At 48.1% G+C, this 25,259-nt stretch overlaps 1 protein-coding gene across 2 annotated transcripts in view; it reads right to left on the bottom strand.

Moving 5' to 3' along the window:
- The window catches only part of LOC122369442 (protein turtle-like), a 115,814-nt gene that overhangs the window by 26,514 nt on the left and 64,041 nt on the right, over positions 1–25,259 (bottom strand). The window contains exons 8-14 of one of the 2 annotated variants that reach the window (XM_043344204.1): positions 24,747–24,937; positions 24,198–24,407; positions 16,952–17,092; positions 12,479–12,609; positions 6,673–6,845; positions 1,128–1,187; positions 440–625 (exon numbers count right to left, since the gene is read on the bottom strand). In XM_043344204.1, the coding sequence (XP_043200139.1) occupies positions 440–625; positions 1,128–1,187; positions 6,673–6,845; positions 12,479–12,609; positions 16,952–17,092; positions 24,198–24,407; positions 24,747–24,937 (1,092 nt within the window). Of the gene's footprint in view, positions 1–439; positions 626–1,127; positions 1,188–5,030; positions 5,079–6,672; positions 6,846–12,478; positions 12,610–16,951; positions 17,093–24,197; positions 24,408–24,746; positions 24,938–25,259 lie in introns of both variants that reach the window. The other variant, XM_043344205.1, reaches the window with a different exon arrangement.

Raw genomic sequence — 25,259 nt, 5'->3', positions numbered from 1 at the left:
CCAATTCGGGAGCGTCGCGAAGAAAGTAACTCTGAGAATTGCCGTCGGGGCTCGTCGCCGCAGTTCCTGGCGGAGCTGGGAGTGTAATACAAGACCGACATGAGCGGCCTTCAAGAATACATAGTCCTCCCTGAATACTTTGCCCTTATATAGAAACGGTAGAAGACTGGTGAAACTAACGGCAGGATGAAACTGGTGAATAAGCAAGTGAATTTATATTGCGTTTAACAGGTGTACTGATTACGCATGACTTAACCCGTGCGGATACTGATTTGAACGACGTTTCTGCATATTTCGTTCAACTGGCTCCCAAAAATACAATAAGAAGGAAATGTACTGGATAGAAAAACATCGACATAAGCAAGCACAGAGTCACGGGAGCCCGCGCATGAGTGAGTGCTCTGAAAGGTATAAGAGTATCAGAGTAGTCGGTACTCACCTAAGAACTCGGTGTCGGTGATTTTATCCGGTCCGAGCCGCTTCCATTTGCCCTCCTCGGGTTTGTACCGCAGTGAGTAGTAGTGTACCGGTACATCGGGCACCTCTACAGGCGCCGCCCAGGTCAGCAGGTTGCCATGAGACAGACCCTCCATCTTCAGGTCCCGCGCCGGGTTCGGCTTCGGCCCTGCCCGTGACGTCATACGTGAGTCATGACGTCACCCGGTGTTGGTAATGACGTCACGGGGCGGATTGCGTGCGCCGTCCAATTCCGGTAGCGCGTTCCGTGTGGTGAGGCTCGCAATTAACCCGCCAGACCGCCACAGCCGGCCAGTTAATAGTGCGGGCAACTAAGCGGTTCTAAGACCGGACTGCAGCACTATTGTCGACCCAAAGCCCCTTAATCCATTAATCAAACAGACTGCAATCAACCCTGCCAGACAGAGCTGCTGGGATTCTTAGTCTGCCCGGTCACTAGCGAGGCGTCCATAGCAGCAGCAGCAGTGACTGGAGCGGCACGCAACAGGGCCAGGTCACCGAAAAATGACATGACTGACGTGGCCTACTACGGTGCAGTTCCAGCAACACGGGATTAAACATAGCGATGCAAAAGCAAACACGGGACCGAATATCGCGCTGGGGACTGTAGGCATAGCACGGGGGCGGCCTTCGGGGAGGCATGCTGTTACCTTTCGAAACAAAAACGGCGGGGAAGAAGCCGTCGGCGGCGGCGTCAGTCGGCAAAACGCCTGTCGATCAAATAAGCAAACATCTCAACATCAAATAAACTGCGGCGCGGCCCGATAAACGTGCACGTCACCGGCGGCAGCCGATGGCCACTAACACACACCGCGGCTGCATACAGTTGCACGCACGTGCTGACAGACACAGGCAGGTAGCGGGCGGACGGAGCCGCCCCCAGAGAGGAGCGGTGCTGGGGAGGGTAGGTTGGTGAAAGGTGAAGGGCCACGCGCCGGTGGCCGGTGTGTAATGTTTCATTGAGTTAGTGCGTTTGTTATTTCAAAATCGTGTTTGGATGTTAAGAGCGAGAGGAAAAGGAAAAAGTTAGAGAGAGAGAGAGAGAGAGAGAGAGAGAGAGAGAGAGAGAGAGAGAGAGAGAGAGAGAGAGAGAGAGAGAGAGAGAGAGAGAGAGAGAGAGAGAGAGAGAGAGAGAGAGATGAGACAGAAACACAGACAGAGAGACAGAGAGGATGAAGTGAGCGAAGAGGATGGAGAGAAGTAGGAACAGCAGAGGTCGAAGCCGACTCCCAGGACAGTCGGTTAGTCAGGTGCCTTGGGGAGACGTTCGCTGGCGCCGGATGTATTACACGCGGGACTGCGGTCCCCATTGATGTATCGCCCGGGGGACCGCCGGCCGGGTCCCGACCATTGATTGATGCAGGGGAATGCTGATTTGTGCGGGCACAGAGAGACTATTTGGTCCTGTCAGCGAGAGAGACAATGACAGTGTGCTGACAAATGGTGTGATTTGTTATATGGGTATTGCATACGTGAGGATCTTATATCGGGCCAACAAAGACAAAAATATAGAAGCTTATCACAAAACTATTAGTAACGTAGGTAAATGCTAGCGTTTATTGCATGGTAGAAATACTATTTTCTTTTTTCGTCAATCGTGTGGAAAGTGACCGAGGAAATAAGACGGTCATTCCTACTTCTCTACGATCAGGAATGTGGCTCCTCTCGATAAGGTTCGACATGTTTTCCGATGGCGGGCCGAAATATGGGAATTGCCAGCCGAATCTCCATTGTATCCCTAATATAACGGCCAGTTGACGCCACCATTCATCCCAGCACAGATCTTGACATACGACCAGAGCGACATTCAAGTCATAGAGCATCGTGGCTATAGAATAGCTCCAGCGCCTAATGGCGGGCTCTTCGAGCCACCAACATGGCAAATATTTTACATTTATGATGTAAGTTCATCGGCATCCGCCGCCAGCTCAGATGAAGACGAACTTCCTGGGCTATTTATGGGGACAGTCGTAGGGGTTTATGGGCGCCAAAGTTTGTCGTTGAGGGGAGTCAGGCAGCCCGAGTTTCTGATCAGGCGGAATTCTCATATAGCATAGCGCGTGGTTTAATATTGGCGAGCGCGTTCCAATTTCTCCAAACTGGTCAGCCATGAAAGCGGCAATACGTCAAAAACTTCGGTAATGACATCCAGCTCAGAGCTGTCATGGATCTTCTGATTATATGAGTAAGACGATGGACGGGGATTACATTTTCATAAGTTCTTTTCTTTTGTGGATCACATCATCTCCGAACAAATTTTCTCTCATTTATAGCCATCCGATTTGATAAGATTATCATAGCGCATCGCCGCCGTATTTGTATATCTTACTATATAGTTATTTGACGGACCATGCCCAAAAAAATTATACCAGAGTGTTTACGGTATTTTATGAAACAGAGAACTTCGCGGGTTTGCTTGAAATTGCCTCTGAAAGACTCTTTTTACGCGCAAACATCACATTTAATGCAAAAAAAAAACATATCTACATTTAACAAGCAGCGCCGCGCTCTCATCTCTGCAATAACAGCCTCACGCCACCACTTCAACCTGGCTACGGGTCACCAACACATCCTCAAATAGCCTGAGGGTTAGGTACAGCGGACACAGACCAGCAAAAGTCACCCGGGTACTCCGTCCTTCTGCCATGCCTGGAAGGCCTCTCTAAAATTTGCCGGGCCAGTCTCGGGCGCGACTGCTCGCAGCTCCAGTTTCGCTCCGTACCATACCGCTCGGCCTGGGCGGCACGCGGGAGCCCGATTTGGGCCGAGCCCCTGCCTCCAGGCCCCTCCGGGCGCCGCCACTCCAGCGCCCGCCGCCCGACACCGGAGCTGCGGCGCGCGGCGCGACATTTTGGCGGGAAAATGAGCGCCCTCCCAGTGGCCGCGACTCGGATTCCGCGCCGTGGCCTGAGATCGATGGCAGGTCTGGAGGCCAGGCACCAGCGGCGGCGGCGGCGGCGGCGGCGGCGGCGGGGCCGGCGGCGGGCGGTGAGGTGGCACCCGGTGGGTGGTGGTGGTGGTGGGTGGCTGTGGGCTGGGCCGGTCGGTGGGGCAGTGGGTGTTGGATGTGGGCTGGGCCTATGACGGTGTTTGTGGGCGGGTGTGAGTTGGAAAGGTGGTTGTGGTGGTGGTGGTAAGTGGTCGGCAGGGTCAAATTCGAATAAATTTGTTACGAACTATTTTTAAGAATCGGTTACTATGATGAAAACAAATGAAAGAAAAATGGCAAATTTAAATGGTCTAGATCCATTTTCTTGAAGTGAAAATGTAGCTTTGAAGTTAAAAAACGAGCATGTCCATAACATATGAAAGCCTAAAAACATAGCAGCACAACTACGTGCAGACAGAGCGATGGGCGAGTCTCTCAGTACAGTGATTGAGAACCGGACGCCGCCCGCGCTCGTGTATTCCCATAAAGACATACTCGATTCGGAGACGGTGGGCGTCGGGCGGTCCAACTTGGGAGAATGATCGCTTCGGCGGCGGATATGGTAGCCCGGGTAGACATGCGACAAAATATGGCAGCCGATGCGACAAAATATGGCAGCCGATCGGGTCCGGTTGGGTACGGCCGTAAAATTGCCAGGGTGAAATAGGATGGAAGCAATCGCTATGAAATGGGACACGATAGCCGCCGCATTTGTACTGTCTCAATTTGTAGCGTCAGTCGTTCGGCCCGCGAGGCAGACCAGTGTCCTCGTCTGGGATGTTTGTAGAGGCGTGCCCACGACGGATGTATCTTATTGCGATAAGGTCAGATACTTCTTACTAGCTAATTTCCTCTGGCACATGAGCGATCACTCGTTTATGCATCCTCGTCTCCGACAGTATTACATTCCTCTGTCGCATATATTTCCTTTTCGTGCCAACCAGAGCAGAAATATGTCATTCCGAAGGAGCAGCTACGCTGCCAGACAAAAAATCCCTCAGGTCGATCTCGGATTGCCTGGCAGTGGGACTGCCCCTGTGTATGACGTCACCCCCGGCCCCGAGGCACGTCCCGGCGGTTCGGCGGCCCTCGAGGGGCGGTCAGTGGACGGCCATTAGCGCTACCGCCCACGGAGGTGCGAGCCCGTGACCCGCCTGCCGAGCCGGCCACTAAAGCGGTCCGACCGACACGTAATCCCCGAATGGCCAGCAATCATTTCATCCGGCGATGGCCGGTCGGCGACCGACAGTTTACGGGGCGGCTGTGTTGGAGGGCCGGGAAATGAAGGCGGCTCGTGGCGGAGTGGGTGGGTAATGAGAGAAACAGCACCGCCATCAACAAATGACCACACGATACAATACGCAAACAATGGGGTTGACTACAAAACACACACAAAATGGAAATCACATTGTGCACATCAAAACATACAACTCCCAACAAATCCATGCCAAAAAAATTCAAGCACAACACAAAACAAATATGTGCAAAACACAGCAAAATCGCAAAGCACAAGCTCTTGAACAATAACGTACCATCTTTTGCACTACAACATGAAACACACAACATGCAAAAAAAAAACTCGTGCCGTTGTCAATCTGCAGGTACACACTACACATTCCCTTACCGGGTGCCTCCTTCATTGGGGCAGCGGTACCTGCAGTGACACCCACGTCTGGAGGGGGGCGGGGGGGTACGACAAAGGTCAGCCAGGGCCGCTACCGGCGCATCTCTGCTCATTAGTACATGTCAGGTCGCCCCACTATTGTTGTCCCCGGACAATCCGGCCGCGAGATTCTGCAGAAATGACCCGAGGGCCACGCATGGCTGCGCTGCTCCTTAGAAGTAGCAGAGCAATGCATGGGCTGGTACAGAACAATCAGAATCATTAGCGTGGGACGCGAATACTGGCGTAATTAATTTCTTTGATGTTGTTAGCACCATACATGAGGTAAAGATGTGGTGTAGTTAGTTGATTTTCCCAAAGAAAAATGTTCTAATACGATCGATGGAAACTTGAAATAGATCGCCCGTGGACTTGATAGCTAAACGAATTAAACACAAACAGGCTTGAAGTTTTATTTGAGACAATTGTTAATAAAGCGTACGAAAGGCCATATTTACTTTAATGCGAAATATTACATTAAACTAAATGAAATTAAAGATAAGCTACCCGACGTTTCGCTTATATTTGCTTAGTCATGGGCGATCTGCCTCCTCCTTCAGTCATAGATCGCCCATGACTAAGCAAATATAAGCGAAACGTCGGGTAGCTTATCTTTAATTTCATTTAGTTTAATGTAATATTTCGCATTAAAGTAAATATGGCCTTTCGTACGCTTTATTAACAAACAGGCTTATCCTCTTTGAAAGTTCTCAGCCTGAATTTGACTGATATGCCAGCATGTACACCTGCCTAGAGCACCCTAGCGTTTGTTGTATAAAAAATACCGATAACATATGCTATCATAGCATATCATATTCCTGCGCCGTACTTCTTTTATGATTTTATTGCGCCTATTGCTTGGACATTTATTCATTCAGTCCATTTCTTAAGCTTTTTCCTCCAAAAATGATGGCATCTGATGACTTCTTCCGTCTATTATAGTGGGCATTGCTGGTAGGCAATATTTTAAAATAAATAACGAAACGTAAACGTACCAATCGAGTTATAATGTACCATAGACCTCTGTACACGGTGTACAGAGGTCTATGAATGTACATATAGCATCATTCGAGCGTTCACTTTAGCGCCACAAATTAATAGCTTAAGTGGACCAAAGCACGGCGCTCGCTCAGAGCTAATGAAATACCACTTAAAAAGGCTTCCAGCTCCAGCTATTAGCAAAATCAACCATGATAGCATCAAACACTAATTGACACGGCGTGGTTGCATTAACATCACATGCAAGTCGCCGGAACCAGTAGAAGTTCGAGATTTAAATTTCGTTCTTGATAACCGCCGAGTTTACCCAAACATCTATCGTGTTTTCCGAGAATTTCAATACCTGTCTGTTAATCTAATAAAGCTTTCAAAGTGCCTTCAACCACATCAATTGATCCGATGTACGTCTTCTGAAAATTGAATCCACCCAGGAAAGTGTCGGCGACAACATCTCAGGAACTTGTGCGATTTCTAGCGACAAAGCATTGCAAACCGATGAATCCCGAGAAAAGATCTTAATCTCTACGCAGCTCTGGGCCACCCTCTCCCGGTTTAGCCTTCAAATCCCGGGCGTGCACACAGTTCGGCGAGCTCTGCCACTCACCCAGCGTCTTGACGATGACCTTGTCGGAGAACATGCCGTCGCCGAGGTCGTTCTTGGCGGAGACCATCAGCTCGTAGCGCGTGTTGGGCAGCAGCCGGTAGATGGTGACCCGCGAGGCGCCCGGCGGCTCCACCTCGTATGTGTTCCAGTTGGCAGTGCCGTACTGCTGATACCTGCAAAGTACAGGGAAAGGATGTGTCGCAACAGTACTCCGAAGTGTTTCAGCTGAACAGAATAGTCACATACAGGGGTTGATTCCTTATTTTCTGTTTCGCATTGAACAGCCCTGCCCTGCATAGCAATTCCTGATGCATGCATGTTCAACCAAATTTATAGTATACCACTACTGTGAATGTCGGCAGAATATTCTCGATTGTTTTTTTTTGGGTTAGGCCCTTTCGGTCTGACAAGACCATTGCAGAGCCGGAAGGATGATAGGAATTAGGGGGAGACATTGGTCTGGGCGGGCACCCTAGTGAGTCGCCGGGGCTGAGCCCGTCCAGAGGACAGGCCACCCAGCCCCAAGGCACTCACTGCACCCGGCTACGGGGTGCGCTCCCTCGGGAGCAGCGGTGCCGCTCCAAGAGAGCAAGCCCGCATGAGATAAAGTTGCCTGTCCAGCCCGGAGGGGGGTTGCGGCGTGGAGGAGAAGGACTTCTGTATCCTGAGGATAGAAGCACGGAATGGTGTTCCATTTTAGACACATGTGAGCACTTCAGGGCAGTATAAATTGTTTCGATCACACAGCATTACCCGGGCGCTTACTACTGCTGACATCTAGCGGCTGAGTGACGAAACTCTGTCCTGCGGCACAGCATGCGTCAGGCGCTAACTTTGAAAGCCACCTAGCGGTGGGAATGAGAACTACCGAGCCACCGCGATGCGTGCGGCATTTCCGCTTACAGAGGAGTCTCCGTTTCATTATTAGTTAGCCAATTATACTACGAGCGGTTCCAGGTGAAATAAAGCATTCAAGGATGCAAGTGCTAAAAAATACGATGCCGAGTTTTGTCCATGAGCATTGGACGTGATTAGGAAATGTAGGCATTCATGAGTAAGTGTATCATTATGTGTATGCCTCATATGAAGCCACATGTGTTCAAAAGGGTGAAACGACTAAAGAGATAAATGAATAAGGCACCAAAGTCAACAAAAAAGTGCGAAAAAGCTTATTGGAAATCTATATATCTGGATCCATAGATACAAGACCCTTGCATACCGGTATAAAGAGGTCTATGCTAGATCTTTAGACAGCATAAAAAGCGCCCACGGAGCATCTGTCACCTCTTGTCGCTTCTACGTGGCGCGATTTATTGGTTATTTTCGCGAGCATTGGACGAGATTGGAATACCAGAAACCTTTCAGGGGTTATGGAAAAGCGGTTTGGCCTGAGACCTCCGTTTCCATTAATGTCGCGCGTGAGACGATCCTCGGCCCACGCCCAAGTAAATTCAGTTTGGGCCTGGCACGGCCTATCTATAACCATGTAATTGAGTTAAACGGGTATGACTGGAACATATTTCTGGTAATTTGATCATTCATAGATATACGGGGAAATCGCTGCCCGGCTCGGCCGGCTGCGCTCTCTTTAAACGACGCTACGCAGCTGGCCCGTTTGTCTTGTCGGTCCGGCGCTATCGATTTGGACAATGAACTCCGGTCGCCACGTGACCAGTGCCACTGACTTCACCACTCGGAACATCGGGGCTTCGCACAAAGCACATTGTCCAGCGCACTGGTAGCACCGGCGAATATAGTCAGCGCTACCACTGCACAGTGATGCAAATGGGGCTCACGAGTGGCCATAAATACCGAAAAGGCCCAAATTTCAAGTTCACCTAATTGAATAAATCGTAATATGGCCAGTCAGACAAATGTTTGGGGTGTCTGAAAAAAACAAGATTTTCATATTGTTGTCAAAACCGGCCTCGTGTATGATTGTCAGAAGTCGTGACATTTTCTATGTCGTAAAATGACTGTCAGATACTCGCAACTTCGAACGCCGCTAGCGTGCGTCCATTTCATACAAATGACAAAAATTATACATGGCAATGATTCCCAAGGTCTGCTGCTTCTAATGCAGGGTCACTAAAAGCCATATCTCTTTTGGTTTGGCGTTGATCTAACTATTTGTCATCATGTTGCAATCGCAGCTTTTTATTTAAAAATATTTGCTTTTGTTTCACCTAGAGCAGTTTACACAGTGTGTGCCCGTTATTGCACCATACCATAGCATTCCCTAATCATTTCTGAGCCGCGCTGTGAAAGAATGAAGGCGCTAGCACAGGGTTGACCGGCGCTACTACAGTTTTCGTCCGTTGCGATCGGGTGCCGCGGCGCGGTGGGCAGCCCGGGCGGCCGCACCGCGGGCGGGCGGCCTCAGCGGGGGTTCGTAGGTGCATCCCTCTGCTGTTCCTAAACGAAGTGTCCTATCGCCTCGCGACAAAAACCAATGGATTGCTCTTGACAAGATCTCGCGAGCGAGCATATTATTTTTGACTTAAGATCAATATTTGACCTACTTATAGCAGTTCAAAGTTAAACGTCTGTCGAAATTGCGATCCGCGGTGAAAGCAATCCGCCCCGACCGCGACACCCGACCGCGCCGGACAAAAACTTCAATAAAGCCGGTCTGCCCTGTGCTAGCGCCTTAATTCTTTCACGGTGTGACTCAGAAATGGTTAGGGAATGCTATGGTATGGTGCACTAACGGGCACACACTGTGTTAACTGCTGTAGGTGAAACGAAAGCAAATATTTCTTAGTAAAAAACTGCGATTGCAACATGATGACAAATGATTAGATAACCGCCAAACCAAAAAAGATGCTGCTTTTTGTTGCCCGGCATGAGAAGCAGCAGGCCTTAGGGATCATTGCCATGTATAATTTTTGTCATTTGTATGAAATGAACGCACGCTAGCGGCGTTTGAAGTTGCGAGTATCTGACAGTCATTTTACTAGGGTTGACTATTAAGTAATGGAAGTGCCTTTAGCAATTAAAAGTTTTTGCACGTGCACACATTGTTTTGGTGCCATCACGTGCGCCGATGTTTTTTCTATCCAATGGTGAAGACCAGGTGTCTTTAGCTACATTTTGCTCTGAGCTATCGACGTTTTCCCAAGAGACCACCCAAACCTGCGGCGCACGACAAAAAAGGAGCCTGGCAATGGCCAAAATCGCGCGCCAGCGCGAGGTCATTAAATTTCAGTTTGTGGTAGGGAAAAGGGCAGGCCTGCTGAGATCAGGGAATTTCTTTTAAGGTGTATAGAGCGACGTCATCAGGTGCGCCGGGCAACAGGTGCGACGGGCGGTTGTGCCGCGTGCTCGCGCAGATCAGCGAAGATGGCCTCCTGGCGGTGTTCCAGGACTGGGTCAAGAGGCTGGAACGGTGTGTGATGCTAGGAGGCGATTATGTGGAGTAGTGGGTGCTAGTGTTATTTATTGTGTTATATGCATTGTTTTTATGAAAATATAGCAACTTCCATTATTTTATTCGTGTAGCCATATCACTTGGCCACTGAGCCCTGGTGATCTCGCCCTGGCGCACGATTTTGGCCATTGCCAGGCTCCTTTTTTGTCGTGCGCCGCAGGTTTGGGTGGTCTCTTGGAAAAACGTCGATAGCTCAGAGTAAATGAAGCTAAAGACATCTGGTCTTCACTATTGGATAGAAAAAAGATCGGCGCACGTGATGACACCAAAAAAATGTGTGCACGTGCAAAAACATTTAATTGCTAGAGGCACTTCCATTACTTAATAGTCAACCCTAGTACGACATAGAAAATGTCACGACTTCTGACAATCATACACGAGGCCGGTTTTGACAAAAATATGAAAACTATGTGAATTTAGATGCGCCAAACATTTCTTTGGTTAGCCATATCGCGATTTACTCGGTTTGGTAAACTTGACTTTTTGGTATTTATGGCCACTCGTGAACCCCATTTGCATCACTGTGCACTGGTCTCTTTGATGTGGTGTCCATTTGTGAAAGTGTTCAACGGAAGTGTTGCCACATTGTGCGTTTCACACGGAATGTGGTGCCGAGTTCTTTGTGGACAGTGACGCGTGAGATTGTTCAAAGAGATGTCAATCAGTCGGTTTTTACAATTGACCGACCGACGAAAGTGTTGTGCATGCACTACAATAAGCACAAAGGCTTGAATTGTACATATGCATGCTGTTGAAATGTGTCACTATATAGTGAGCATTATTTGTAGAGTGTTTCGTAGCGAGTACAGACGTAATAAAGTTTGTTATAACAATGTTTTGAACGCCGCCTGCGGATATAGCAGGCAATTGTAGGAAACGAACTACGCATCTGCTATAAACGTCAATTACCAAACGTATTCACCCCATAAAATACATATATGGGTTTGAAGATATGTATATGTGCCTTGAGTAAAGGCCACAAGCCGGCAATAAACTACACACAGTCATAACTGTAAAGTACTTACACAGAAGCAATATGCGGATTAGTCTTCAGCAGTTGATCAACGAGCGTTTGTAAAAAAAAGTTTTATTATATTCTAGATTAAAACTTCTGACAAGATCTTGTATGTATGGCTCTGAGAGAATATTAAACCACGTTGCATTTCAAGGCTCATTATTCATAACGCTGTGAAATTACTTGCAACCTTAAGCTGAGCACGAGAAACATAATTTATTATGACGAATGTGCGCCATAACTTTTGGACCTGATGTCCCATTTAACTATATCACCCACTACAGTTCATGTGACGTATATAATGTCTCCCAACTGTGACTTCAAGGCCCAGCTCTCGGAAAATAACATTCAGTAGTGGTCCCTACTTTGAGCCCCGACGTCTCTCGCTAGCTGTCCCACCCATCCCCCTCACCCCCTCGCCTCGAGCAGTCATGTGTCAAATTGAACACGTGATTGGTAATATGTACACCAGCATCGACAGACTTGGCGCTGCCGTACGCGGCACGACAAACGCAATATGGCAGCCCTCAGCAGCGCTCGGGGACTATCCGAGCACGGCTGCCAAATCAGGTCGAATGATTACCGCCCCCTAGGGAGCGATCCTCGCGATCGTGACCTGATATCAGACGCTCCCAGGAGGTCACATGGCCAGGGAAATGTGCATATGAGGGCTAACGATGTTGGTGATGCCATGCCTCATATATTGGCGTTGGTGAGTAACGTGTGTCGTATCATTGCCCCAACTGTCAATTACGGATAAATGACGCGAGGCATTCATGAGGTCAAGGTAGGTACGTTTTTCGGCTACTAGTCGTTTATTGTTTTCGTTTCGAATTTTCGACCTTCGCATCGAGGTCGTTGTCAAGAAACATACAACAATGGTTGTTTGTATGTTTCTTGACAACGACCTCGATGCGAAGGTCGAAAATTCGAAACGAAAACAATAAACGACTAGTAGCCGAAAAACGTACCTCCCTTGAATTAAGATGTCTAGTCGTAAAAGCTTGAAATCATACATTCATGAGGTCGCTGATCAAAACAGCTATCAGAAATGTTGTGGGCGGAGAGATATTCATATTAGAGCAAGGGCGGAAGGAGGCGTCAAAGAATCGCCATGGAAAGGCCAACATGGCAAATGCACCGGAAATTATCAACGCAGGGTGAACTGAGCACAGCTGAGATGAAATTGCCTAAAGTACTCTAAGCTGAGCTAAGGTTGTGCGAGAACTGAGTCTGAGCGAGTCTTTCTCATTCCAGCGGACCCGACTGAACTATTTTCAGCTGGGTACAAACTAAAAGCCCCTAACGATGTTAACAAGAACGTCCCCAGCAGCAGACTTGTCACCACCCCACCCACTCACCAGACGAAGTACTTTTGGTCGAAGTTGTCGCCGCCGCTGTACCCGGGCAGCCACTGGATGGTGATGGCGTAGCTGGACGCGTTGGTGGTGATGTTGTAGGGCGCGTGCGGCGTCGTGCCCTCCACCACCAGCTGTGGGGGGAGGGGGGAGGGGGTCAGATGGTCCCCGTTCGACCCGTGCCGTGTCTCCGGGGCACAGCCGGCCCACCGATGCGGGCTCGACCTTTTCGATATCGTTTACCGAGATTGGCCGATGCACCGAAGGGAACAGAGCGGCGTGCTGTCTCCGAGTTTGCCGTTCCGTAACGTCATTTGCCGGTTTAATAGACTATTGGTTTCTGCTCCGAGTGTCCCAGATTCTCGGAGCACGTCCCAAGGCAATGCAGCTTTGATAAGCATGAAATCAAATCAGGTAGCCTTCAGGCAGTTTACCAAAAGGAAGGTGCATAATAAATGTGTGTCAGGCATTGTTTCAAACCTACCCCAAACCTAAACATATCGAATGGGAAATAGTGTCACTTTTTGACATTAAAATCACAGGCAAAAATAAACTGCATAGAATTAATATCGGGGTCGAGCGACCAAGAAACTCTCCACGGAAGAGCGGATCGTTTAGAGTGGGCTGGAGCTAAGGTCTGAGTGCTATGGCGAGTTTTCGACGAAACACTGAAAGCCAAATAAATGTTACCACATAAAAGTCTCACAATTTAACTGGTTTTAGTTTTAAAATGGACCAGAACATAAAGCACTTAAAAAGTTGTAATTAACCCTAGTTCTCAATACAGTGAAATAGGCCTTATCAGCTGTCCAAATACGAAGCTTAATTACGCTGCAACTCAATAGCTTTCATTAACGTCTTATTCAGGAAAAACAGGCTACGAACAATGCTTCGTTCTGAAAGACTCTCAGTATCTCTCAGTATTCTTCTATAGAAGAATTGTCAAATGGCGGAATCAATGCCACAATTTCCGTCCATTTTACTCGAGCACGCGACCTCCATTGCATTGCGATTCCTTTGAAGTCTCCCAAGAGGTCGGCCTGTTTTTGGTAACAGCAGACTCGCGGCGCGTGGAGGGCTCGCAGCTCGTGTGGGACCATCCTTCAGCGACAGAAAATACGCCTTTCACAGCTGAAACTCGGCCCCATCAAAGCTTTGTCACGCCCTCAGCGACAGCAAACGCACGTCTGATCCATAATTGAATACATGCAGCATAATGGCGGCAGCAACACATTTTAAGTTTGAAGCAGCTAGCAGCAAAGATCTTAGAGGACACTAATACCGGCGCACCATAAGGCTTTCCTTCCCGCTGGTATGCATTTGATATGGGTAAGCAATAGGGGATGGCGTAGTTAATTTCCATGGTATCTTCCATTCGTTGTCACTTCCATGGACAATTTCATCGTTGAGCAAATCAGAAAACCTTCGAAGCTTTTGTCCAAAATAAAAGTTAGACCAAACATATCTAGTCTAGCGAGAGCATTCAGCAATATTGATTTAGATGGGAAAATAATGACCATTCTCCGGTCAGCTCCTGAACACTTATCCCCGGATCCAAAAGAGGCCTCTCCCTACAGACTGCAGAGTCCCACACCAGACCTCACCCAACTCCCTGAGGTCAGTCAGCAGCCCCTGAGCATCCGTCTTTGTTCAGCTGCCGCAGCTCCTCGTGGGTTCCGCCCCAGCCCTGATGATCGCGCGAATCGGTTTCGACGACATCGGCGCCGCTCCATCACCCCCTGATGACGTACTGACGACATCGCTGACGTCATCAGCGGTGTGTGACGTCACAAGGTCGGTGGCTGCGGCCGACTGCCCCCCCCCCCCCGTCTACGGCTAACTAGCCCGACTCCTCCCTTGGGCTAGAGAAAGGACGGAACGGGACCCTCAGGCAGCGGCGGAGCGCTGTGGTGGACTCGTAGCGAAAATGCATCGATCGTCTTTTTATTTACTTATTTAACCTATTTATTATTACTTATTTATTAGTTCAAATGACTGAAGTCAGCAAGCAACTTCTTATGGCGAAATAAGCTTTGGTCCCAGTGTACATAAAAAAGACAGGAGTCGCAAACACCATTCCGTGGAATTTTTGGTGTGACAGCTGTCTCGAGGGCAGCACCGCAGCGCGCTCAATTCCATGCCTCCAACGAAACCCAACATTATCGTAACATGCAGGTCTCTGAGCGCTCTGTTTTAGCAAAGTGATCCCTGACAATGGAAGTTCGTAGAATATTTCAATGAGTTTTTCGTGTGATACCGAATCAATGTTTTATCACCGAAATATTTGCAACAACTGTGCAAAGGCTTAACCTTCCAGGCGGTGGGGGGGGGCATTTTTTGCCCCCCCTTAGTTTTTTTCGATATATCTCGAGAACCGCTGCGCCGATCGTCACCAAACTTTCAGTACCCTCCCGGGAGTAGCTAGCGCACATGGTGACCAAAATTTTTTCCTAAGGCTATGATAGGTTGGCCGCTAATGACGTCATAGTGACGTCATTTCTGCCATTTTCGACCCAAAAAAAGGTTTCGCGGGAAGAGCTGTCAGGCCTACAGCTTTAGAGATACAGAAAAATATTTCAGACATAAAAGGTGTGAAATCAAGAGGGCTACACAACTGTTATTTCGGTTTTTCGAATTTTTTGGATTTTGACCCAAAAAATAAAAAATAGATTTTTGAATATAATAGCCAAAAAATCCAAAAACTTTTTGAATTTCGAAAAACCGGAATAAATGTGATAGTCCCTACCGCCTTCTATCTACATACCAAATTTGAGATCGATACCTCTTTTTGGCCAAGTTATAGCGAAAAAAAAACTGTTCAAAATTGATGACGTAAATTTCAAACTCAATTTGTAGCAATTCTAGACCTCGTAGCGCAAAACAAAGACCACCATTAGACTCCCCGTGAAGAGCTGCATCGAATCAATACCCATTTTATGCAAAAATATCAACTTTGAAATTTGACCTTTTTTGACCTGACCTTGACCTGACCTCCACCAGAAAGTGACCTAAACCGTACCTGATGGTCTTATAACCAACACCATTGAGTTGGAAATGAAAAACTGGCCATAAAACATACATCGCACAACCTTAGTAAAGTTGGGTTCATGTGGTGACCCTTGGTGAGGGTGACCTTTGGTGACCTGACCTGTGACCTGACCTGGTATGACCAGTGACCTCTAATAGCAACATATGTACTAGACAACTGACGCCTTATTGCTGATTTTCGACAAAATGCGTTTTACTCGGTGTTATAGCGCTTTCCCCAGAAGCCCCGTGAACGGTGAAACATTTTATCTTTGACCTGACTTGTGACGTCATCGGTGACCCCGAGGTCAATGAAATTTGGTTTCCTTCGACAAATTTGACAGGGCTATCAAACGCCGTTTGAAATTCCCGGATCCGTCCGGTAGTTTCGGAGATACGGGGGGGGCAAAAAATGCCCCCCCCCCCCCACCGCGCGGAAGGTGGCCGGGAGGCCCACCGCCTACCGGGTTAATTTGCTTAGACATTAGATAGGTGAGCATGAAGCTCAGTATATATTAGTATATTAGCTCAGTATATATTAGAGTTCAGTGGCATGAAGCCGTAATTGCCACATTATATGTGGGAGACTTTTGATGTCAATACAAATTGTTAAACGAAATGGTCCCCTTGTTTTAATGTGAAAAGAATGTTTTATGTAATGTAATGATCCTGTCAGTTTTTTTGGTGAAGAGTATGCTTTATGGAATTTAATGATGTTGTTACATAAGGAGACTATCGGTCCGTAAAGTTCGTAAAATGAAAACGAACATTATAGCAAGTGTGGAGAAAACAAACCAAGATCTTACACGGTCAGCAAAAAGGTGAGGGGGGGGGGAAACCAACGATTGTGGTCAAGAGGTAATTATGAAATTGAGATATTTTACCGGTCAATGGCACCACACTCATTATTGTTTCAAGAAGCGTTTTTTTTTTTTACTTCTTATACAGGATCGTACCGAGGAACATAGAGAAAAAGAATTTACAGGAGCGGACACCGTGATTAGCTCTGTGGTACAGTAGCGACAATCTCGATAAAGATTATACTCTGAACATGGAATGGGATAATGAGAACACTTAGTATCAATTAACTACGACAGAGTAAATTGTCTTTCCAGGCATCCGCATAGCATTACTGTCTAGATAATTGCATTAGTGTAATTAGATACTTAATGGTACATTTAACTCAAACAAAATATGCAACGGTATCGAGCTTGGCCTTTTATGCTGCTCTCTCAAGCTGCATCAAACAACAATTATAATACTGTACTTGCTGATGAACTGTAGCCGGAAAAGACGATCTTCCATCATAATTTGCCATAGCATTACGTTCAAAATTGAACACTTTGCTGAAGGCCACGCACTTCCCAAACTAAATCAAGTAGCAAGGACAACCAAAGCTTCACCACGTCTGTGACTTAACCAGCCACATAAACAGTCAGCGGTTCATACCTGGGTGGACGTTACAATTGTGGCGACGCTGTTCCGTGCTACACACTCATAGTAACCGAAGTCGGACTTTTTCAGCGACTTGATGGTGATGTTCCCCTCGTTGACGATTGCCCGGTCGCTCGGAAGGCTTTGATTATCGTGCTGTGGGCAGAAACAACGTTATATAAATCAGCGAGCACACAAAAACAGGACTGTACGGGCGAACGAGCACAGCTCAGAGCTGGCTCCTGTGCAGCGCTCATCAGGTGAGGTGGAGGTACATAATACGCGGACGTTCAATTATTTCCAAACAGCCAGGTAGGTCGTTAGTGCCCCGCGAGCCGTAATTGGCCAGTAAATATGTGTGAGTGCACAGCGGCAGACGTGTTTATCAACGCCCGGTTTATCAACGTGCCTGTTTATCAACGCCACAAGTACGGTGCGTCACCCAGGTGACGCTAAAGGTCACCATTATTAGCTGCGGTGGGGTTACCTTCCCGCCGCCAAGTGCCGGGGCAAACATATTAAATGGCCATGTTCAGGGTGAAGGATACGGTACGGTAACAGTGAGCTATAGAAGGGATCTATTGTACTGGTTTGGTAGCTCAGTAGCGGGTAAATGACAACGAAAGTCAACCATTGCTAGATTGGGAAATGAGCAAACAGAGAAAGGACATGCATTATCGTGGTAACTGATTATGCTGACATAAAAGCATAGTAGTGACCGCGAGCTGCAAAAGCAAAACACCGTTCAGCTACAAAGCAATGATTACAACAGCTTAAAAACATTGAAGAAATGAAAATCAAACTCATTTCGTCATGGAACGTACGGAAGTTTGATGGAGCCATTAAATATAATATCAAACACATACATTACATCAAGCCATACCCCTACTCGTATAAGCATGCTCGTTTAATAGCCCACGTATTGCGTAAACAACATACAAGAAACTACATTGTACTATGGGAACCAACATTAGCTTTATTAGCTGACTCGCAAGTTCAAAGCAAGGATTCGTTAGCCCAGCATACACGAACCCTAACACGAAGCTACCGGCAACTCTTAGGTATAACCCATATCGGAGAATAAGCCACCCAAGTCCCCACCACATCTTGGCGCTTTGCCAATCCAGTGCCTATCTGAGAGAGAAGCCCCCGTGTCCCGCTGATCAGGGCCCAGAGGTAAGGAGCTATTTCGGGCCGCACAGAATCCATGCGTGCCGCGGATTAGGTTCCGCCGAGGTGGTATCACGTAAAATGTTATCGGAAGATGTGTGCATGTAGATGTGCGATGCGCGTATTTCTAATTGTTGACGATGAAGAAATATTATCTGCAATTCCTCAAGTCAGGAAAATGTTTTTTCTAGCAGTGTTTCACCACTAACGACTAAAATCCTCGCTCTTATCCTCGCAGCTCATGTTTACGATTTTATGCGCCTTGGCTTTGAGGACAACTTTCACTGACCCGAAACCACTAGCTTCATTTGTGTGCAGCCAACATTAATTTCACCCCAGTATGTCCTTCCCATCTTCTACCGTCCTTCCATCCCTGTAGCCCTTCCATCCACTCCAAGCCTCCCATACCTTCCGTCCTCCCAGGTCCTATCATCCTTCAGCCTCTGAAATGGTCTCGTCAGACCAAAAGAGCCTAACCCAGCAAATAGTCAGGGGAAGGAGGCCCAATTTTGGGCCGAATAACGCAAAATTGGGTAGAGCTTAGCAAAGGGTGGTTTCTGGGACAAAAATGACCGCTGAACCCGAATCTGACCGGTGCGCACCTCTAACTAATGTTGCACCACTTCCAGAGCACGTGCAACTGCGTGGTTCATCTTTTTGGAGAATGGTACCTTCTTAATGAATTGCAGTGTAACGTCGTTGATATTTGAGATATTGTTTTGAGATTTTGTCCCTGTGCTAAAAACACATAGCGTAATTGAAAGCTGAAGTTTTGCTATGTTCGGGCAGCCGATGACGTCACCGTGACGTCATTTACCGATAAATGAGTTGAAAAAGTCGTCTTGTCCTTAAAGCATTTAACTTTATTCCCGTCGTATGCAAATCAGAGAAGGGAAAATAATCAAACATGATCTATGAATATTTCTGAGTCGGATCATGCTAAAATCGTTTTTGCAGAGGTACATGTGAGTCACGTTGAGAACGTGACAGTCCAAGTCACCACCTAACAGATTTGGTCAAATGGATGAAGTAGTACAGCAAATTGATAAATCACGTGAAACAGGATATTTTTATATCATTTTTAGCGTGTTCTGGCCAGTTCTGGCGCTGCGACGGCATTTAAATCAAAATGTTGTTGGCGTTGAACTGACTAAATATTGTTCCTTTGGTCTTATTTATAGTTCAAATTGTATATTTTTTTATTTATTTCAAGTAAATATCCATTCCTATGAATAACGGAAGCCAGCGTGGGTTCAGCCTACTCGTTACGCGTGTTTGGCAAGCGATAAAAAATGATCCAGAATTGTGCTTGTCATGAAGACTGGGAAAGAAAATAACAGCTGTGATTTTATCAAAAAGGGCAAAAATCACCTTTGTAAGAAAGTGAAATATCTTGGATGTTTGAGGAAAACAATCTAAGATCGAAGCGAGACAACACGATAGACGATGCAGGAACAAAACAGTAGGGTAAGGTGCCTAATTAGCGACCCTTTCCGATTTGCGACCTACCTCCCTACAGAAAAACTGGCAGGAGAAAACGGGGTAAAAATATTGCCAAAAGGTCAGCCATACTTTGGTTATCAAATTAAATTATTTTCCGGTCGTCGATGTTTCTGGTGGGACGTTTCAGGTGAGTTTAAATAAAAATGACGAGTTTCTTATCCAAAACGTGTGTATTTGGGCCCTCTCTGATGAAAAGCGATGCACATTAGGATGATGCACCTTTTTTATTCTGAATCGACGTTCCTTCTTCAATTGATTGCCGTTTTCCCATAGTGAATCGCTCAACTGTGCACAGCATGACGGTTAAAAATGTGTCGCAACTCATATTTCCTATTTGCGCCTGACATGGTCGCAAATAGCTCAAGAAGGGAAAGAAAGGGGAAAAGAGAGAAATGAAAATGAGGTGTTGCTGAAGCTTGCAATGTGTGGCAGGAGATGCCAAATGTCGTCACCGACTGCAGGGGTGCCGAATTCAGCGCGGACCTCGAATATCATACGAGATAGCCCGCAAAATTTGGGTTTCCGCCTTCTTTTCGCCTTTCGGTGCATCACGTGATCAGTTTTTACTTCCGTAAATGTGTTGGGTAAACGTTCCTGTTCGAGTGATTGAGTGCTTTGCGTATAGGTTACCTTTTTGAGATCATATTTCATCTTTTCAGGCGTCGCATTTTTTGCCATTTTTAATATGGGGAAACCCATAGACTTATTAGCGACCCTCCCCGGTCGCTAATCGGGAAGAGTTCCCTATTAGCGTTTTTTGCAATGGTTTGCCAAAATGCTCACTACAAATAAGTTAGTGAATATTGGGGCAGAAAATGACTATATTTTAATAGGAAAATGAACGGTCTTTCCGAAAATCAAGCCAGTAATACAGTGGCACCCACAGAGCGTGAGCAATGACGGTTCAAATTAAGGGGGTCGCTAATTAGGCACCTTACCCTACCTACAAAAATGATCTGACAACCGAATGCCTCCTCGTAAACCTGGTTTGTGTGAAGTGCATTTTCTTGGGACTACATTGTAAGTGAAAATTCATTTGTATCAAAGGAGCATGGATTCGTGATTGCCCTATAAAGTTGAAGCTTGGTGACACCTTTAACATGCATGCGGCTCGACACTATCAGATGCTCTTGGAACACACATGGAACCGTTTTAGACAAAGCTGCAGATTGATGATGACCGGCACGACGAGCTGAATAAGGAGCTCACCCGACTCGCCCGTCTGAGTCCAAAAGAGATTGAATAGTACCAGCATGCGGCTGATGGAGAAGGGAGAGCCGGAGCTGGCAGTACGGACCAGGGAGCTGGCAGGCCAGGAGTATGGACGCCTGACGCGACTCCCTCCGGACGATCCCGCTCGGAAGCTCATTGATAAGACACCGCCATCTAGACTGCAGTACAGAGCCCACCTCCATTGGATGCGGAAGAAACAGGAAGCCCAGGAGGTGGGAGTGCCGGCGCCGTCGCCGCCAGATGAGGACGTTGCCGGCCTCCAGCATCGACCCTGTTTCGGTCGAGTGGGGAAGTGGGTTTGCGAGGAAGCTGGACTGGGTGGAGTGCCCGTAGCCCCACTAACACTGCACCTGGGAGAATCGCCGTGGAAGCAGTACCACACCAACGTCCACATCGGCTGGAAGCTTCCGAAACCTACCAAGAGGACTGACCCACCAGAATTACGGAAGGCTACAACCCTGGAGGCCCTGGCCGCTTACCCAAATCCAGACCTCACAATCTGGTCTGATGGCTCTGCCCTAGACGGTACCAAGAAAGGCGGCGGAGGAGCCCCCCTCGAACTGTACCGTGAGGGGCGCAAGATCGAATGTACCGTACCGGCAGAAGTCGTATGCAGCAGCATGCAGGCGGAGCTGGCGGCGATGTCGGAGGCGTTAAAATGTTTCCTGGGACTGCCGGAGCCATCCCTCGCTGCCATTCGGTCTGTCCTGCTCTGCTCGGACTCTCTGTCCAGCCTCCAACTGCTCAACCGAGGCCCGGCAGCGCAGGAATCGGCCCTGACACAGGGCATCTGGGCTCTCCTGCACTTTGCCGCGGCCGGGGGCAGAGCTATCAGTCTCCAGTGGATCCCGCGGGCCACCCGGGGGTCGAGGGTAATGAAGAAGCGGACCGCCTAGCAAACATCGCGGCAACATCAGGCGACCAGCGTCGGATCCCAGTTGACCTGGCCTGTGCGCGCATCGCCATCAGACACTGAACCGGCCTGCTCACCCTCGATCGCTTCAAGCACCACCCACATCTGGAGAGCACCCCTGGCCACGACGACCTCGACCGATGGGGACAGACCACTGTCTCGCAGATCCGCAGCGGCTGCTCACCCCTGGTCCGGGCCACACTCTTCAAGATTGACCTGGCCACCAGCCCTCTCTGCGGACAGCGCGGCGAAGAGGACACGGTCGCGCACCTGCTATGCGAGTGCCCGGCCGCGCAAGAACGCGAACCCGGCTCTGGGGGTCGCTCCCCACCCTCTAGGATGTGCTTTCGGGGCCGGCTAAATACGTCACGGAGTTCCTCGACCGAGTGGGGCGGATCACGCCACCTGTGGACCAGCCCCGGTCTGCCGCGCCCTAGGGCACGGCCGGCAGTGCACGGAAAAAGAAGGGAGAGCCGGCTGACGCATCGGAATAGGCACATCTACCCGAGTCCTGCGTCGAGAACGACCAGTCGCTCTGCTCCGTCGACCTGGTCGGCGACTCCACGTACCGGCTGGTTGGCGTCGTACAATTTAACGGCTGTGCCAAGCACTCGGGATACTACCTATGTGCGTATGCCGTGTACTGTACAGAATGGGACAGGACATATTGTATCATTACGACGAGACGCGTCCGCTGGATGGACGAGGCAGACGTCCTGGGCGAAGGCCACCGCCCAGGGTGCACACAGTCACCGTGCCGGCGGCTGCCAGCCGAATGGGTCCTGATAGTAGCCGTGCTACATTATGCGTGTTCGCCTGTGCGTGTGTATGTGTGTGTGTATATTTACCAGAAGAGATAAATACAACCAACCAGAATCAAATTCTCTCCGGTTAGTGGTTACGTGTTCTTCAATGCTGGGGTATGTGACGTCTAAAAACATGAATAACCACAAGACATTGATAAGAACTTGGGACATAACAAATGTGAAACCGAAATTTACGGTGTCGGTGTCGAAATTTACGCCCACCTTACTAGGTACTCGTATGCCAACGTAATAAACTAAAACTACGCCTGTTAAGCACACATCTAAGTCTAAAATCTCGCAAGCATACTGCATGCCTTACGATTGTTTTGCGGCGCCAATACAGATATGACCGACTTCTATACCTAGTTACCTTTGAATTTTGTCATGTGACGTCCTGAAAACGTCATCAGCAATTTTTCAGCTGTAGTTTTTGGTCAAACCATAAGAACAATGAAAACATTTTGGCCATGTGATTATTTTGATTCCAAAGCGATTGGTAAGCTTCATGACCATTTCCAGTTAGGTCATAACCTTCAGTAGCGTGATTATCGACCTGAGCTCATGAACTGCGGTAGAATATAATCTTAACCAATCGAAGCCAATTTGCATACTATTCGATGCGTCTCGGTGAGAGAATCACTACGATGGTAAAATGGACGACATACAAGCATTGTATCAAAAGTTATTGCACAAAAACTATTTGGGGTAAAAACGCACACTCCGCGGATTTCGCCCCCTGTAGGCCAAAATGGTACCTCCATCCAAACGATTTTTACTTTTTGTAACGGGGAGATATTTTCTGAGCATGCTCAATGCATTTTAAATCCGCCAATGAGCGTATCCTGTGAATAAAGTTAAATGTTTTGTTGTCGCACCTCATTTTCCCGTCAGTTTACGAATAAATGACGTCACAGTGACGTCATAGATTGTCTGCGATATGCGTTATCTATGATTTTCATGTATGCAATGAATTTTGACTATAATATTAAAGTTTTGGAATAAAACACAACTACACGACTAATTTTATTTTAAAATATATAAAAAGGGTACCATTCTTCAAAAAAGAAGAACCACGCAGTTGCACGTGCTCTGGAAGTGGTGCAACATTAGTTAGAGATGCGCACCGGTCAGATTCGGGTTCAGCGGTCATTTTTGTCCCAGAAACCACCCTTTGCTAAGCTCTACCCAATTTGCGTTATTCGGCCCAAAATTGGGCCTCCTTCCCCTGACTAAAAACAAATAGGGCAGGAGAGGATGGGAGGACAGGAAGTAATGGAGGATAGGAGCAAATAGGAGGACGGAAGGGGACGGGGGGCGGGAGGGCTAGAGGGAGGGAGTGGATTGGAGGACAAGGGATGCAGGGGGAGACATTGGTCTGGGCAGGCACCATAGAGAGTCACCGGGGCTGGGCTCATTCAATGTAACGGCCGTCCAGTGCCCCCAAAACACTCAGTACACCCAGCTACGGGTGTGCTCCGGTGGAGCTGTCCGCGTGGGGTAAAGTTGCCCGTCCAGCCCGGATCAGGGGGCTGAGGCGTGGGGGAGAAGAATTTGTTATCCTGAGATGGAAAAGATGGAACGGTTTGCTGTCCTTCCATTCCATCCCTCCCCTTCCATCTCCTTCCATGCAACTCACCCGCCTCCAGACGACTTTGGGTGTGGGCGAGCCCTCCACTGTGCACGGCATCTCGATGGAGTCGTGTACCTTCCTCTGGTACAGGTTCTTGGGCCGGATGACGAACCTCGGAGGCTCCCTGACCACCACCTGCATGTTGCCAGACTCGCCGCTCGAGCCGTGAGAGTTGAACGGCCGACACGTGTAGACGCCCTGGTGTTCCGGACGCACCTGAGGAGGGTAGGTGGCGCTACACGTCAGGGGAAAGGAGGTTTACGGGGTCGCTGCAGACAGAAAGGAGCCCGACATCCAGATGGCAGGGCCGAGGTCAATTGCATTTGTTGAGCAAAAATGCATGGAAAATGTTCGGCTTACGTCGCATAACATACAGCATTACCAATGAAATCAAATCCGTTCGAACAGAAAGAAATGACCGTCTGTGTCCCATCAACGTTCGTAAGATTTACTCGAAATGTAGGGATGAGTTTGACGTTAAATGCATCCGAACATCACATGTCCGATGATCACCAAACAATCAAAGAACATCACAATCGCAAGAACTGCACTCACCGTATCGATGAGTATTGAGCCGTTCATGAGCAGTCGGAGGCCGGGCTCGACTTTGGGGTCGAACTCGCGTTTGTTTTTGTACCACTTGATGAACTGGATGGGTGGGTTGGACTTGATGTGGCAGCGAATCACTCCCTGTAGGCCGGCCGGCAGGTACTGCATAGACGGCGTGTATGGTACGTGGGCCGCATCTGAAAACACAGCAGCACAAACGTGGTCAAACGTGGGGCAGGAGCGTACGACGTTCAAGCTGGCAGGATGCAGTCCCAAGAAACATTAGTGACTGGTCGTCATGGGCCAAGGGTGGAATTATCACAATGTGACGTCACATCGAAAAATAGCCGACATAAGCAACGATCGATTTAGCTCATTCTTGAAATCAACAGAAGTATCAATATTAGTGATGTCAATTACGGAAAATCGTGATACCGATACCAAACCAAACACCAACAATATCCATGGAAAAAGACCGAAACCAAACCGAATTGGGAATGTTAGGAAAATACCAACTTT

This window comes from Amphibalanus amphitrite, unplaced genomic scaffold, assembly GCF_019059575.1.
Source record: "Amphibalanus amphitrite isolate SeventyFive unplaced genomic scaffold, NRLGWU_Aamphi_draft 001035F_arrow, whole genome shotgun sequence".
Lineage (NCBI taxonomy): Eukaryota > Metazoa > Arthropoda > Thecostraca > Balanomorpha > Balanidae > Amphibalanus > Amphibalanus amphitrite.
This window is presented reverse-complemented; position numbering and strand designations above follow the sequence as displayed.